General features: G+C 36.9%; 1 protein-coding gene across 4 annotated transcripts in view; it reads left to right on the forward strand.

Annotated features, from left to right (window-relative positions):
• The window catches only part of BICC1 (BicC family RNA binding protein 1), a 306,509-nt gene that overhangs the window by 106,226 nt on the left and 186,644 nt on the right, over nt 1–13,639 (forward strand). For all 4 annotated transcript variants that reach the window (XM_043596375.1, XM_043596377.1, XM_043596376.1 and 1 more), the window contains exon 2: nt 9,476–9,522. In XM_043596375.1, coding sequence (XP_043452310.1) covers nt 9,476–9,522 — 47 coding nt within the window. The remainder of the gene's footprint in view (nt 1–9,475; nt 9,523–13,639) is intronic.

Genomic DNA, 13,639 nt, shown 5'->3' on the forward strand with positions numbered 1-13,639 from the left:
GCATGCTAGATCCAGTTTGGTAGAATTTTGTTAAGGATTTTTGCATATATGGTGATCAGAGATATTGGGCAATAATTCTTTTGTGGTGTCTTTATCTGGTTTTGGTGTCAGTAATACTAGCCTTATAGAATGAATTTGGAAGTTTTTCTTCCTTTTCTGTTTTTTGGGGCAGTTTGAGAAGAATGTTGACTCTTCTTTAAATGTTTTGTAGAATTTGCCTGTGAAGCCATCTGGTCCTGGACTTTTGTTTATTGGGAGTTTTTTTAAATTACTGATTCAATTTCTTTGCTGGTATGGGTCTGTTTAAATTTTCTCTTTCTTCCTGTTTCAGTTTTGGTAGGTTATAAGTTTCTAGGAATTTATGCATTTCTTCCAGGTTGTCCAGTTTGTTGGCATGATATTCCCTTATTGTTATTTGTATTTCTGTAGTGTTTGTTGTTACTTCTTCTCTGTCATTTATGATTTTATTTATTTGGGCCCTTTCTCTTTTGTTTTTGAGAAGTTTGGCTAGAAGTTTATCAATTTTATTGATTTTTCCAATGAATCAGCTCCTCATTTCATTGATCTGTTGTGTTTTTAGTTTGTATATCATTTATTTCTGCTCTAATCTTGATTATTTCCTTTCTTCTGTTGATTTTAGGTTTTGTTTGTTCTTTTTCTAGCTCTTTTACATGTAAGGTTAGATTGTTTGAAATTTTTCTTGCATCTTGAGGTAAACCTGTATTGCTATAAACTTCCCTCTTAGAATGACTTTTGCTACATCCCAAAGATTTTGAATCATTGTGGTTCATGTTCATTTGTTTCCATGTACTTTATTTGTTTTTTTATTTACTGGTTGACTCGTTCATTGTTTAGTAGCATGTTATTTTATCTCCATGTATTTGTGGTCTTTCCAGATTTTTCTTTTTTTTCAACGTTTATTTATTTTTGGGACAGAGAGAGACAGAGCATGAACGGGGGAGGGGCAGAGAGAGAGGAAGACACAGAATCGGAAACAGGCTCCAGGCTCTGAGCCATCAGCCCAGAGCCTGACGCGGGGCTCGAACTCACGGACCGCGAGATCGTGACTTGGCTGAAGTCGGACGCTTAACCGACTGCGCCACCCAGGCGCCCCTCCAGATTTTTCTTGTAGTTGACTTCTAGTATCATAGCCTTGTGGTCAGAAAAAAATGCATGATGTGACTTCGATCTTTTTTTTAATTTGTTGAGGCTGGTTTTGTGGCTGGCCTATGATCTATTCTGGAGAATGTCCATATGCACTCAAAAAGAATGTGTATTCTGCTATTTTAGAATGGAAAGTTCTGAGTTTATCTGTTAAATCATTCTGGTCCAGTGTGTCATTCAAATCCATTGTTTCCTTGTTTATTTTCTCTTTAGATGATCTATTGTTGTAAATGAGGTGTTAAAGTCCTCTATGTTTGTTATTAACTATTTTATATGTTTTGGGTGCATTAATATTTACATTTGTTATGTGTTCTTGTTGGATTGCCCCATTTATTACTGTATGGTGCCCTTATTTTTCTATTGTAGTCTTTGTTTTAAAGTCTAGCTTGATGTGAATATTGTGAGTTTGGGTTTCTTTTGACCTCTATTTGTATGATAAATGTTTCTCTATCCCCTCACTTTCAATCTGAAGGTGTTAGGTCTAAAATAAGTATCTTGTAGGCAGCATATAGATGGATCTTGTTTTTTTGTTTTTTTTTTTAACCAATTCTGTCACCCTATGTCTTTTGATTGGAGCATTTAGTCCATTTATTTATTTATTTATTTATTTATTATTATTTAGTCCGTTTAATTATTGGTATTTATTGCTATTGTATTATTTCTTTTGTGATTGTTTCTAAAGATTTTCTTGGTTTCTTTCTTGTCTTTCTCTTTCCTGGTTTGCTGGTTTTCATTAGTAAGATATATGGATTTCTTTTTCTTTATTCCTTACATATATATTAGTGATTTTTGATTTATGGTTACCATTAAGTTTGCATATAACATCTGCAGATAGCAGTATATATGAAATTGATGGTCATTTAAATTTGAACCCATTCTTTACTCTTCTCCTCCCTACATTTAGGTATATATTGTCATATTTTTCATTCTTTTATTTTGTGAGTACCTTAACTGATTTTTTATAGAAATACTCATTTTTAGGGGCACCTGGGTGGCTCAGTCAGTTAAGCATCCAACTTCGGCTCAGCTCATGATCTCATAGTTCATGAGTTCGAGCCCCATGTTGGGCTCTGTGCTGACATCTCAGAGCCTGGAGCCTGCTTCAGATTCTGTCCCTCTTTCTCTGTCCCTCCCCCACTCATGCTCTGTGTCTCAAAAATGAATAAACATTAAAACTTTTTTTAAATAAAAAGGGAATACTCATTTTTACTGCTTTTTTGTTTGTTACCTTCATACTTTCACTTTTGGTCTTTCCTTTTTTCTCGCAGAGTTCTCTTTGGTATTTCTTACAGGGCTGGCTTAGTGGTCACAAATTCCTTTATTTTTTGTTTGTCTGGTAAACTCTTTATCTCTTCCTCTGTTCTGAATGATAGCCTTGCTGGATAGAGTATTCTTGGCTGCAGATTATTCTAGTTCAGCACTTTGAATATATTATGCCACTCCCTTCTGCCTTGGAAAGGTTCTGCAGAAAAAGCCACTGATAGCTTTATTGGTTTTCCCTTGTAAGTTACTATCTTCTTTTGTCTTGCTGCTTTAAAATTATTTTTTTTCTTAGGGGGCACCTGGGTAGCTCAGTCAGTTGAGCTTCCAACTCTTGATTTTGGCTTGGGTCATGATCCCAGGGTTGTGGAATTAAGCCCTGTGTCAGGCTCTGCTCTGGGTTTGGAGCTTGCTTAAGATTCTCTCTCTCTTTCCTTCTGCCCCTCTCTAACATTTGAGCATTCTTTCTCTAAAATTAAAAAAAAATTTTTTCTTTATCACTATATTTTGCCTTTTTAATTACAGTATGTCTTGGTGTGGATCTGTTTTTGTTGATTTTGTTGGGTGTTCTCTGTGCTTCCTGGATCTGGATATGTTTCCTTTCTCAGATTAGGGTGGTTTTCACCTATTATTTCTTCAAATAAATTTTCTTCCCTGTTTTCACTCTATTCTTCCTCAAGGACTCCTGTAATATGAATGTTACTATTTTTGATGGAATCATTGTGTTCCCTATGTCTACTCTAATTTTGCATAATTCTTTTTTCTCTCTTTAGTTTATCCAGATAACTTTCCATTACTCTGTCTTCTAGGTCATTGGATTTTTTCCTCTACTTCTTCCAGACTGCTGTTTATTTTATCAAGAGTGTATCTGATTTCGTTTATTGAGCCTTTTATTTCTGCTGTGTTAGTCCTTATCTTTGTGTTAAGTGTTTCACTCATTTCTTCTACTCTTTTCTCAAGTCCAGTGAGTATCTTTGTAATCATTACTTTAAATTCTTTATCATGCATATTACTTATATCTATTTCACTTAGATCTCTGGCCGTGGCCTTGTTCTATTCTTTTATTTGGAACAAATTCATCTTTCTCTCATTTTGTCTAAGTCTCTGGGCCTGCTTCTGTGTGTTAGAAAATTCAGCCATGTATCCTACTCTTGAAGGTAATAACCTTATGACAGAGAGGTCCTGTAGTGCCCTGTAGTGTTGTATCCCCTGTTCCCAAGGGCCTCGTGCTTCAAGGAATATCTCTAATGTGTGCTGCATGTGCTCTTTGATGTGGCCTCTTCTCTACCTTGTGTTGTGGAGTTTTTTCTGACAGTCGTCAGGTTGATTCGTGGGGGATTTAGCATGATTTGAAAGTTATCTAGTTGAATTTTTGGAACAAGGTAAGCATAGGGACCTCCTGCTCTGCCACCATCTTTGTCCCATCTCTCCTAAACGTGGGAATTTTTAACTGCAAAGAACTCAGACAAAAAAACCCTCCAGTATTTAAGAAGAACATTGAAGAAAACTGTCCTCAAATTACCAGCCACTGCTTTGAGAAAAAAAAATATTTTCGACTGTTTCCCTTTTCTTAACAGGCCTACATGTGTTTTTTGTTTGTTTTGTCTTTAGAGCAGGTGAGTTTGATTTGTTAATTGTAGACTCTGAAAGCAGGTAGGGAGTTTTAGGAAAGATGAGGCCTGAAATTCCTCATTCTTTTTTTTTTTTTTTTTTTTAAATTTTGTTTTCAACGTTTTTTATTTATTTTTGGGACAGAGAGAGACAGAGCATGAATGGGGGAGGGGCAGAGAGAGAGGGAGACACAGAATCGGAAGCAGGCTCCAGGCTCTGAGCCATCAGCCCAGAGCCCGACGTGGGGCTCGAACTCACGGACCGCGAGATCGTGACCTGGCTGAAGTCGGACGCTCAACCGACTGCGCCACCCAGGTGCCCCTGAAATTCCTCATTCTTAATGTGATATACAACATTCAGAAGACACTATTCATTACTGATGTTTAAACTTGGAGTGTTTTGGTTGACTAGGGTATTTGAATGACTTTGAGAATTAAAGAAACTTTAAAAATAAGCTTAATGTCTATTTCTTCAATCAATTCTCAGAACTTTTTATGCCACTGTAGAGTGTTAGATATGAATCATGCACGTAAAGTTTTCTGGGAGTATATAGCAACTGCATCTTCTACATCTTTTTGTGATTCCTCTTTCAGTGAAGTTGGCCCAATTGTCATGGAAGTTTTCTGAAAACTGTGTTATATAGAATAAAATATCTGGCAAAGCTCTTTAAGCATATTGATTAAGTTGTTATAATAAGTGAATGTTTTGAAATTTTAGTGAAGTATTTTTGTGGGAGAATGAGGCTACCTACATGGTTACATTTATCTTTCAGGTGACCTTAACATACAACAGCCTTCTTAGTTGCAAATATGCTACAGTTGGTTTGTGTTAAGAAAAAGAGAGGAATGCCTTGAATCTTTATAAATTTCAAGTATTATTTCTCATTTATTTTATAATTTGAACTTTTTTTTTTGGCTCAGTTTCCACAGGGTTGAGGGAAAAACCCATTGCCTATCACGGGAGTGTTTAAAGATACTCCATACTGTTTTTAGTCCTTGTGTTTTTAGATTTGACTCCAGAAAGCATCAGATGTTATAATGGAAAAGCATTTCAGAGTGAAAAGGATATTTAAATAAGTTTCCATATGCCCTACAAAGAATTTAAAATCAAGCTTACCCCCTCCCCACCCTTTAATTCAGTAATTAACTAGACTTGCCCTGTAGTTTGGGGGAGTATAATAGTTTACACCTGTTTCAACTTTTGCTGTTTTTATTGGCTATGGCTTTTGCCATCCCATATTTCTTGTGAAGCAAAAATATCAAATAAAATATGGCAAAACATTGGAGAAATTATAATAAACATAAAAATGAATTGTTCAGCTTAAAATATGAAATGCTTTACCTGCACAATCTATGAAGCTATGTTTCAGTAGTATTGAAGTAATTTATTCCTGGAATTCTATGTCATGAAAATAAAGACAACTGCTTTCATTGGCAAGTATAGTCCAGGGATTTTACAATCAAATGATTACATTTTGGAACATCAGGCAGAAGTCTGCTATAAAGACATTAGGAAAAGCCTGCTAAGTCATTATGTGTGTATTCCTGTTACTATGGAATATAAAAGATAGGAGTATATCAGTGTATAAGAGTGTGAGGACTCAGTAGAACTGTTATACCACAGAATAGAATTAGACTTCAAAGGTCAAGGAATGCTGTGACATCAAGTATGTCTTGGCTCATTTCACAGGCAACATTTGCCCCTCCAACCATAATGAAAAGACAACCATTGAGTCAAGATATTATCATATCTCATGTTTTTCTTACAATCCAATTCTTAGATGGTCTTCCTAGAAGCACCCTTCACTCTTCAGGCCTGGCAGTAGCTGCCCAGCTGTAGTGTTGGATTTAAGAGTAAAATGAGTAGCTTTTTAGTACATTGTCCCAAATGAGAACAGCTAAGTTAAATTTCTAATAAGCTTAGTTTGGATAGAGTTGTGATTGTGAAAAGATATTTGGGAAAGTTGTCACTAAAATTAAATTTTGATTTTGGCTTTATCTCACTAGTGGGAGGCTGTGAAAATATAGGCCAAGATCGTAAGTTGAATGTCAGGGCCTTGCCAATGTTGATTCACCAGCACAGGACTTAAATATTTATGGAATGAAAGAGTGAACTTCTTTTTGTTCTTTTCTGCATCTCTAAAATGGACATATTAACCTTGGCAGCTTTGCTTGCATGGGGTCAGTAAAAGTCCTTCAGGAGACCCAGCAACCCGGAAATGAGATAAGGAATAGTCACTGTAACGTGCCAATGACTGGGACTGACCATGGTTTATACCTAAGACAGTGATCTCATTAAGTATCCAACCAGAGTCTTTTTATTAGGGTAATTGTGGGCTTCAGGAATGGACATTACTCTAGATTTAGGGGAAAATCTATCTCAGATTTGGAGTTTTTTATACATAAACACTTGGAATGAAAAAGGCCAAAGAATTTTGGTATGAGTATTTTTGGTGCTAATGAGTATCCCTGCCTCCTCTTCCCCTGGAAATCGTAAGGTGGTTACATGTGCAGGTTTCTGTTAAATTTTAGATATTTTTCTGGAACATAGTTATAATTTGAGCCTAAGGAAATCCCACCCCCTCCATTTTTTATTCATCCAGGGATTGAAAGGCCATTCTATGAAGTCTGTTTAGCTGGACTTCAAATGAAGGGGGATTTAAAGGTTGTGACATAATGAGTTTATCATGAGCAAAATAAATGCCCTAAAGGAAATGTCTGTAATGAACTGTAATTGTAATAGGAAATTTAAAGTGATGAATTATAAGTTGTGAAGGAGTTCCCTGTGGGTGAATCTTTCTTGCTTGATAGGCTTTTGGAAATATCTTTGATTCTAAAGTTTCTTTTCAAAGAAGAGTTTCCTTGGTGTCACTAGAATTTTCTCACATCTTTGTGCCCTGCTGTGCAATTTTCATTGCCAAGCAATTTTGTTATCGAGTAGGGCCCCTTCAATTTTTTTTTTTTTTTTTTTTTTTTTTGCTTTAGAGATAAAGGCAGCCTAAGAGATGGCTGAGTTGAAGTGCCCCCAAGGCACTTGTTATTAGGTTTGTGTCATTAGGTTTGGGCACTGTCATTTTATCTTGCCTAGGTTGTCCCTCTAGCTACAATCAGCCACATTTTCCAGTTTATTTGGAAAGTATGAGCTTTGCTCTTTTGGTTCAAATTTGCTTTTTGTATTTTTAAAAGTTTTATTAATATTGACATATTTCCAGATTAGAGAGTAGAAATCATAATTTGTAGAGTTAACTACCAAGAATGTATTTCTGAAAGTGTGTGCTTGAAATGCTCACATGTCTTTGCTCAGTTCATGCTGTAGAAAGTATGGTATTTGTGCAGAAAGTAAAAATAGTATTGGCATTATGTATTAGATTTGTTTTGTTTGTGTGTGTATTTGTTTTTTTGCTTCTGTAACAAATTATCACAAGTATAATGGTTTATAACGTAAATTTATTATCTTACAGTTCCAGAGGTCCAAAGTCTCAAATGGGTTTCATTGGGATATACCAAGGTGTTGGCAGGGCCATGCTCCTCCTGGAGGCTCCAGGGGAGAATCCATTTCCTTGCCTTTCCCAGCTTCTAGAGGCCACCTATGTTCCTTAGCTTGTGGCCCCTTTCTTCATCTTCAAAGCCAGCAGTATAGCATCTCTAATGCCTTTCTCCTCTGACCTCTCCTTTCTTTGTTACATGTCCTGCCCTCCCTCTGCTTCTGTTGTCACATTGCCTTCTTGAATTCTGACCTTCCTGCTTCCCTCTTACAATGAACCCCATATGATGACATGCGGCCCACCTGGGTAATTGAGGATTATCTCCCTGTCTCAAGATAATTTAATGTAATTTGATCACACCTGCAAAATCCCTTTGGCCACTTAAAGTAACATATTCAGAGGTTCCAGGCATTAGGACATGACTATCTTTGAGAGGCTATTGTTTAGCCTACCATTAGAATACAGTTTTAAATTTTTTATTTCTTTTTAGCTCTTGTCATACATTTATTCAGAATGTCTTTGGAAATCACAGAAACATGTACTCTGAATTCTGTTTTTTGGATGCAAACATGTGGATAAAAATACACATTTTGCAAGACTGTAGAAGGTGTCTTTAACTGTGAGATTAAAATTGGTGAAAAAATTTATATTTTAGTACTTGCTATTTTTTTGAGGGAATTTATTTGAGTTTTGAGTCTTCCACTTAACAGAATCACCTGCCACATTTCTTGGGTCATTAATAATTTTTTAAATTGAAGTATAGTTGACACACAAGAGTCTTTAATAATTTTATAAGTGTCCTGGACACACATACATGCATGTATATGCATGTACATGCAGTGCCCCTTGATAGTGTTGACCAGTAAGTGTTTGGGGTACCATGGTCTTCCAGGTTTCATTGCCTAAGAGTTCTTGCTCCAGCTTGTTTCCTTGTCTTGGCCAGAGGCTTCTCCAGTTAACCACTATTCCACCCTGCACCTGAATTTGAGACCCGTTTGGTGTTTGCCTTCTGAAAGATGCAATTTGAGGCTATTGTGAGCAAGGCGCTTTTGTCTCTTTGGTCCCTCTTTCCTTTTAGTCAAATTGCCTACTCCTCTCTACAGATTTAAAAAAAGGTTCACATTGGGTGCCTGGGTGGCTCAGTCAATTAAGCATCTGACTCTTGATTTTGGCTCGGGTCATGATCTTAACGATTCGTGAGATTGAGCCCCACATCCAGCTCTGCACTGACAGCACAGAACCTGCTTGGAATTCTCTCTCTTCTCTCTCTGCCCCTCCCCTGTTCACGCACACACTCTCTCTCTTAAAATAAATAAACTTAAAAAAAAAAGGTTCACAGAGTTGTAAGACTTTCGAATGTAGAAAACTGGGTTTCTCATGTATTTATAGGCTACCATTTACATATAAAAACAATTTGTTCAAATGTAATGACCTTGTAATTAATCTCCCATGAAGTTTTATTGTTGTCTGTGACCTTCACTATTACTATTTAATCCTCATGTTGTTTTGTCTTTATCTTATAAATGTGAATTAAAGTGTGAATTGAAGTAGTATGATGCCAGCTGAAACTCAAGTAGATTATATAGTCTTTGCAAAGCATAGAACAAAAAGGAAGTGCTTAGAACACTATAGTTGGTTATATTGGTAGTTGCATTTCTTCATGTAGTTCCTTAACTATGAAAGGATGAGATTATAATCATCAATGTGTGAAAAGAGAGACCTGAATCTTCCAGACCCCCCCCAAAAAAGTGTGAAATTATCTAAAGATGTATAATTGAATGGATTAGTGTTTTGTTTTTTACCAGCTTTGCATCAGAAATGAAGCCTGTTCTGGCAGTCACTGAGCAAGAATGGCATCTTGCTTACTTTTGTATTCTCATACCTGATACTTGAGAGGTTTTTGAATACAGAGATTGAAAAAGAAACTATTTTAAATGTGTATGTTTTTATTTACAGCTGCTGCTGAAGGAAAAGGCAAAAGTGGGGAAGACTTTTTTCAGAAGGTAAGTTGCTTTGTACTCCTGCCTTGGTGATAATTAAGGAGAAATCAGCATGTTGCAGTGGCTATACTCAAAACTCCTAAAAACTCCCCTTCCATTTGAAGGGGAATAGATTTTCATGAGAGAGCTGGAGATGTTTAGGGGAAAGAAAGGGTGAGATGCTCTTTGGGACATAGCCATTCTAACTTCTTGCTCCTCCTGAGCAAATCTAAGGACATGTTTGCTTGGAGGCAAAGAGGCAATGAAGGCTGCCATGTGGGCTGTCCTGATTATATTCTTTCTCTGCTGCCCCCTATTTCTTTTTACCCCTATACATACCTGACCTGAGACATGGAGAGGAATCCCTCACAGCTTTCCTCATTTCCAGTAAGCATGACCACAGGTGGGATAATATAATCGACAAAAGATGCACCTTTAGACCTGCTTGCTCACTGTTGGTAACCATGTTCAATCTGTCCCTGTCTTCTGAGAGTTCTGAGTTTCAGTGAAGCCAGTCTGGCTAGTCATATATAACAAAGGGAAATGAGAATGGACCTGACTGAAAAAGGAATATGGGAAACTATGAATAGCAGTTGATTATTTCTAGTCAGCTCTGTTTTAAAATAAGTGCTTTATATAAGGGAAGATGTCTGTCCTTTCAAAGAAATTGACTCAAGTGAATGTTCTTCTTTCATTTATTTGGATTTATTATATTTGTGTCTTTGTTGTTGGGATACAGAAAGCATGTATGTAGAAACATATATACAGGTGTCCTGGAGTGAAATAAAGCAGCAAGTATAGATGAAGTTAAATAACGCTGGGGAGGGTCGTCAGCCTTTGGAAAAATCAACCTGTGTGTAACCAGATGTGACCTTTTATGGCCTCTTTATTCTCTTGCCTCTGTGTGAGCTACATGTTTTGTTTGCTAACTTTTGCATTCTCTTCCAGGAATATGTAAGCAAATATTTTCAGAGCCGATGCTTGTATTGGTATTTCTTCATTCTGAAAGTATTTATTTACCACTTGCTCTATTCCACACACAAAAGAGACTAAAACGAACAAGGCATAGTCTCTGCCTTAAAGAAATTAGTCTGGTGTCTGACAATATTCATATAAATAGCAGGAGAGTCTGGGGCTATAGAGGGTTAAACACTTGACTGGGGCTTTAGAAGATGAGAAAGGATTTCTTGAGTTCCTGAGATGAGTAGTAGTTAAGAGAAGAGGTAAGGCTTGGGAAGGCATTCTAGGCAGAGAAACACAATGTAAGAAGGCTAAACAGGGGTGGAAGGATTCCTGTGGCATTCACACTTCAGACCTTTGGCTTGCACACATGACATCTGAGGAATTCATAGTTCATGGTGAGATATGATATCCTATATGATGAAGTTCCTTATTTGAGTGGGGGGGCCCTTTTCAAAAGGGAGTTAAATTTTTAAAATTTAAAAATGCTGTGCTGGCAGAAATAGTTTTCCAGCCCTTCTTTAGGCTCAGGCCGTTGAAGTTTCTGTACTATACCAGAAGCTCCTTACTTGGCATTATCTCTTAGTGATTAATATCCAACATATCAGTACCTGAGCATTTCAGAATGCCCTGCCCCGCCTTTTACCTAAGGCAGGCTTGCCGTGAGGAAGAACAAAGAAGACACATAGCAAAAATGACAGATCTGCCTTGGGTTGACTGAAAAGGTGCAGATAGATGTGATCTGTGGAAGGATTTTATTTCATTGTTCTTTAACTTGTGGATAGATGGAGAAAGCAGATTGTTGAGCTTTGTGTGACTGAGACATTTTCAAAGCTGAATTAAAATACGGTGTATATGGTCATAAAGAACCTTCATTCTTAGAAGATTTGCTATATTTATCACTCTTTGTGGAGCCATATATACATTCCAGCAGTTTAAATAGAAACACATGTTTGAATCCAGGAACATGTGTGCATCCACCAAACCACGAATTGGAATCATAGATTCCATCCTTGGTCACAGGTTAATGAGGTCCTGAATAACTAAATGGGAGTAATTTACATCTCTTCATTTTCTTCTTTAGTTCAATAGCGTGTCTTCCTGATAAGTGTCCATACAGGATTTGGATAAACACCCTGGGTAGAAAAACCTGTAACTTTAATAAAAGGCAAACACCCCAAATTCCAGAAGAGTACTTTTCAGTGTTTGACCAGACAGAAGTAGACACTGTGGTTCATCTACAGTAGAATGAAGTAATAGAGAAGTATGGAATTGTTCTCCAAGAACTTGCTTCTAGTTTCACACGTATTTCAGTTTCACATAATGGCATTTTGGAAGAATTTCAGAACAAGAAATAGGCCACATTGCTGGTCATTAGCATCTGTGGGAAATTAATTTTCTTTTCTCAGAGTAAGGCAGATATGAAGGCTCCATATGCTTATTATTAAAATGTTTTGGTTTTGACTCTAGGTGTGTATCACAAACCCAAATTAAAACCTCTCTTGAGTTGACTTTAAAACTTGACCACGCTTATTATTTTATAACCTCTAAGTCTGGAAGGCTACCTTCCTATCTTTATTCTGGCTTTCCCTAGAGAGGAGATTGGAGGAGTATGAGACTTTTATATGTCACTTTGTTGTTGTTGTTGTTGTTGTTGTTGTTGTACCATTAAAATATATGTAAAATCATATACTAAATCTATTCTCATGAAAATATTTGAAATTAAAAATAAATTTAAAATATCATTAAGAAAAAAAACCTTTAAGGATAAGGATTGGCAGATTCCCTCAAAGGTTTTCAATTGTAGCTTAACGACTACTAAGATCATCACATACATTGTTTCAGATTTGGAGCTGTAGCAGTTTATACTTAAATTTCTCCTATAGAGTCACATTTATTGTTTCAGAGATTTACCTGGTTTTCTATATGCTCTTTTACTGCATGTGTTAGGAATATTTTATTTCCCCTGATGCTCTCTTAGAGCAAAAGACTAACCTGGTATTGCAGAGAAACCCAATAATTTAGTGGCTTAAAGAACAGAGTTATTTCCTTTACTTTCATGTGACATTGTAAGGAGCATATTCCTGCTTCGTGGGTGGCTCTGTCCCATGCTGTCAGTTAAAGACCCACATTCCTTCTAAGAAGTAGCTCTGCTACTCCTTAGGGCATGGATCTCATCTTTGTGGTTGATCTGGGTGAGTACCATGTTCAGATGTGAGCTGGGAGAAAGAGGGAGAGTATGAAGGGGTGTGCCCCAGTCTTAAAGCCTGAATGTGGTGTATGTTACTTCTCATATTCCAAAGGAGAAAACTTAGTTATGTAGCCTTCCCTAAATGTAGCAATGGACAGGGGGGAGGAGGAGCATATGGAAGGAGGATTGATTTTGCAAGCACTATCCACCAGAAGACCAATAGTTATGACAAAACTATTTGTGTGTGGTCAAAGTGTAATGTCTTCCTGTGGTGTGCTTTGAAACCTTTTGTGTTAGTTTGTTAGGGCTGCTGTAACAGTGTACTGCAACCTGGGTGGCTTGAACAGCAGAAATTGGCTGTCGGACAGCTCAGGAGGTAGTAGTCCAAGATCAAGGTGTCAACAAAGTTGGTTCCTTCCAAAAACTGTGAGGGAGAATCTCTTCCATTCCTCTCCCTGAGCTTTTGGTTGGTTGCTTGGCATCTTTGGTGTTCCTTGGCTTGTAGATGTGTTATCTCTATCTCTGCCTTTGTCTTCACAGGCATCCTCCCTGTGTGTGTCTCTGTATCCAAATTTTCTCTTTTTATAAGGACAGTGGATTAGGGCTCACCCCAGTGATCTCATCTTACTAATTATATCTGCAGTCACCCTGTTTCCAAATAAGGTCACATTCTGAGGTGCTGGGAATTAGGATTTCAACATAAGAAATTTTGTGGGGCACAATTCCACCTATAAACACTTCTTAATGGAGGAAATCATTCTGTAGAAAAATTTACTATAATTAGAAAAAAATTGCTAAAACTGTAAATGTTATTTATCACATTTTCCTCTGTATATTTAACTGCCTAGTCGTTTGTACTAAATTTGTTTTTTTTCCTTATTACAAGTCATTTCTAAATTGTCTAGAACAAATCTGTAATTAACACACAAGAAGGATTAAAAAAATGTAATCTGTCATCCCATCCTTGAAAGAGAACTACTGTTTATAAAC

Source organism: Prionailurus bengalensis, chromosome D2 (assembly GCF_016509475.1).
Source record: "Prionailurus bengalensis isolate Pbe53 chromosome D2, Fcat_Pben_1.1_paternal_pri, whole genome shotgun sequence".
Lineage (NCBI taxonomy): Eukaryota > Metazoa > Chordata > Mammalia > Carnivora > Felidae > Prionailurus > Prionailurus bengalensis.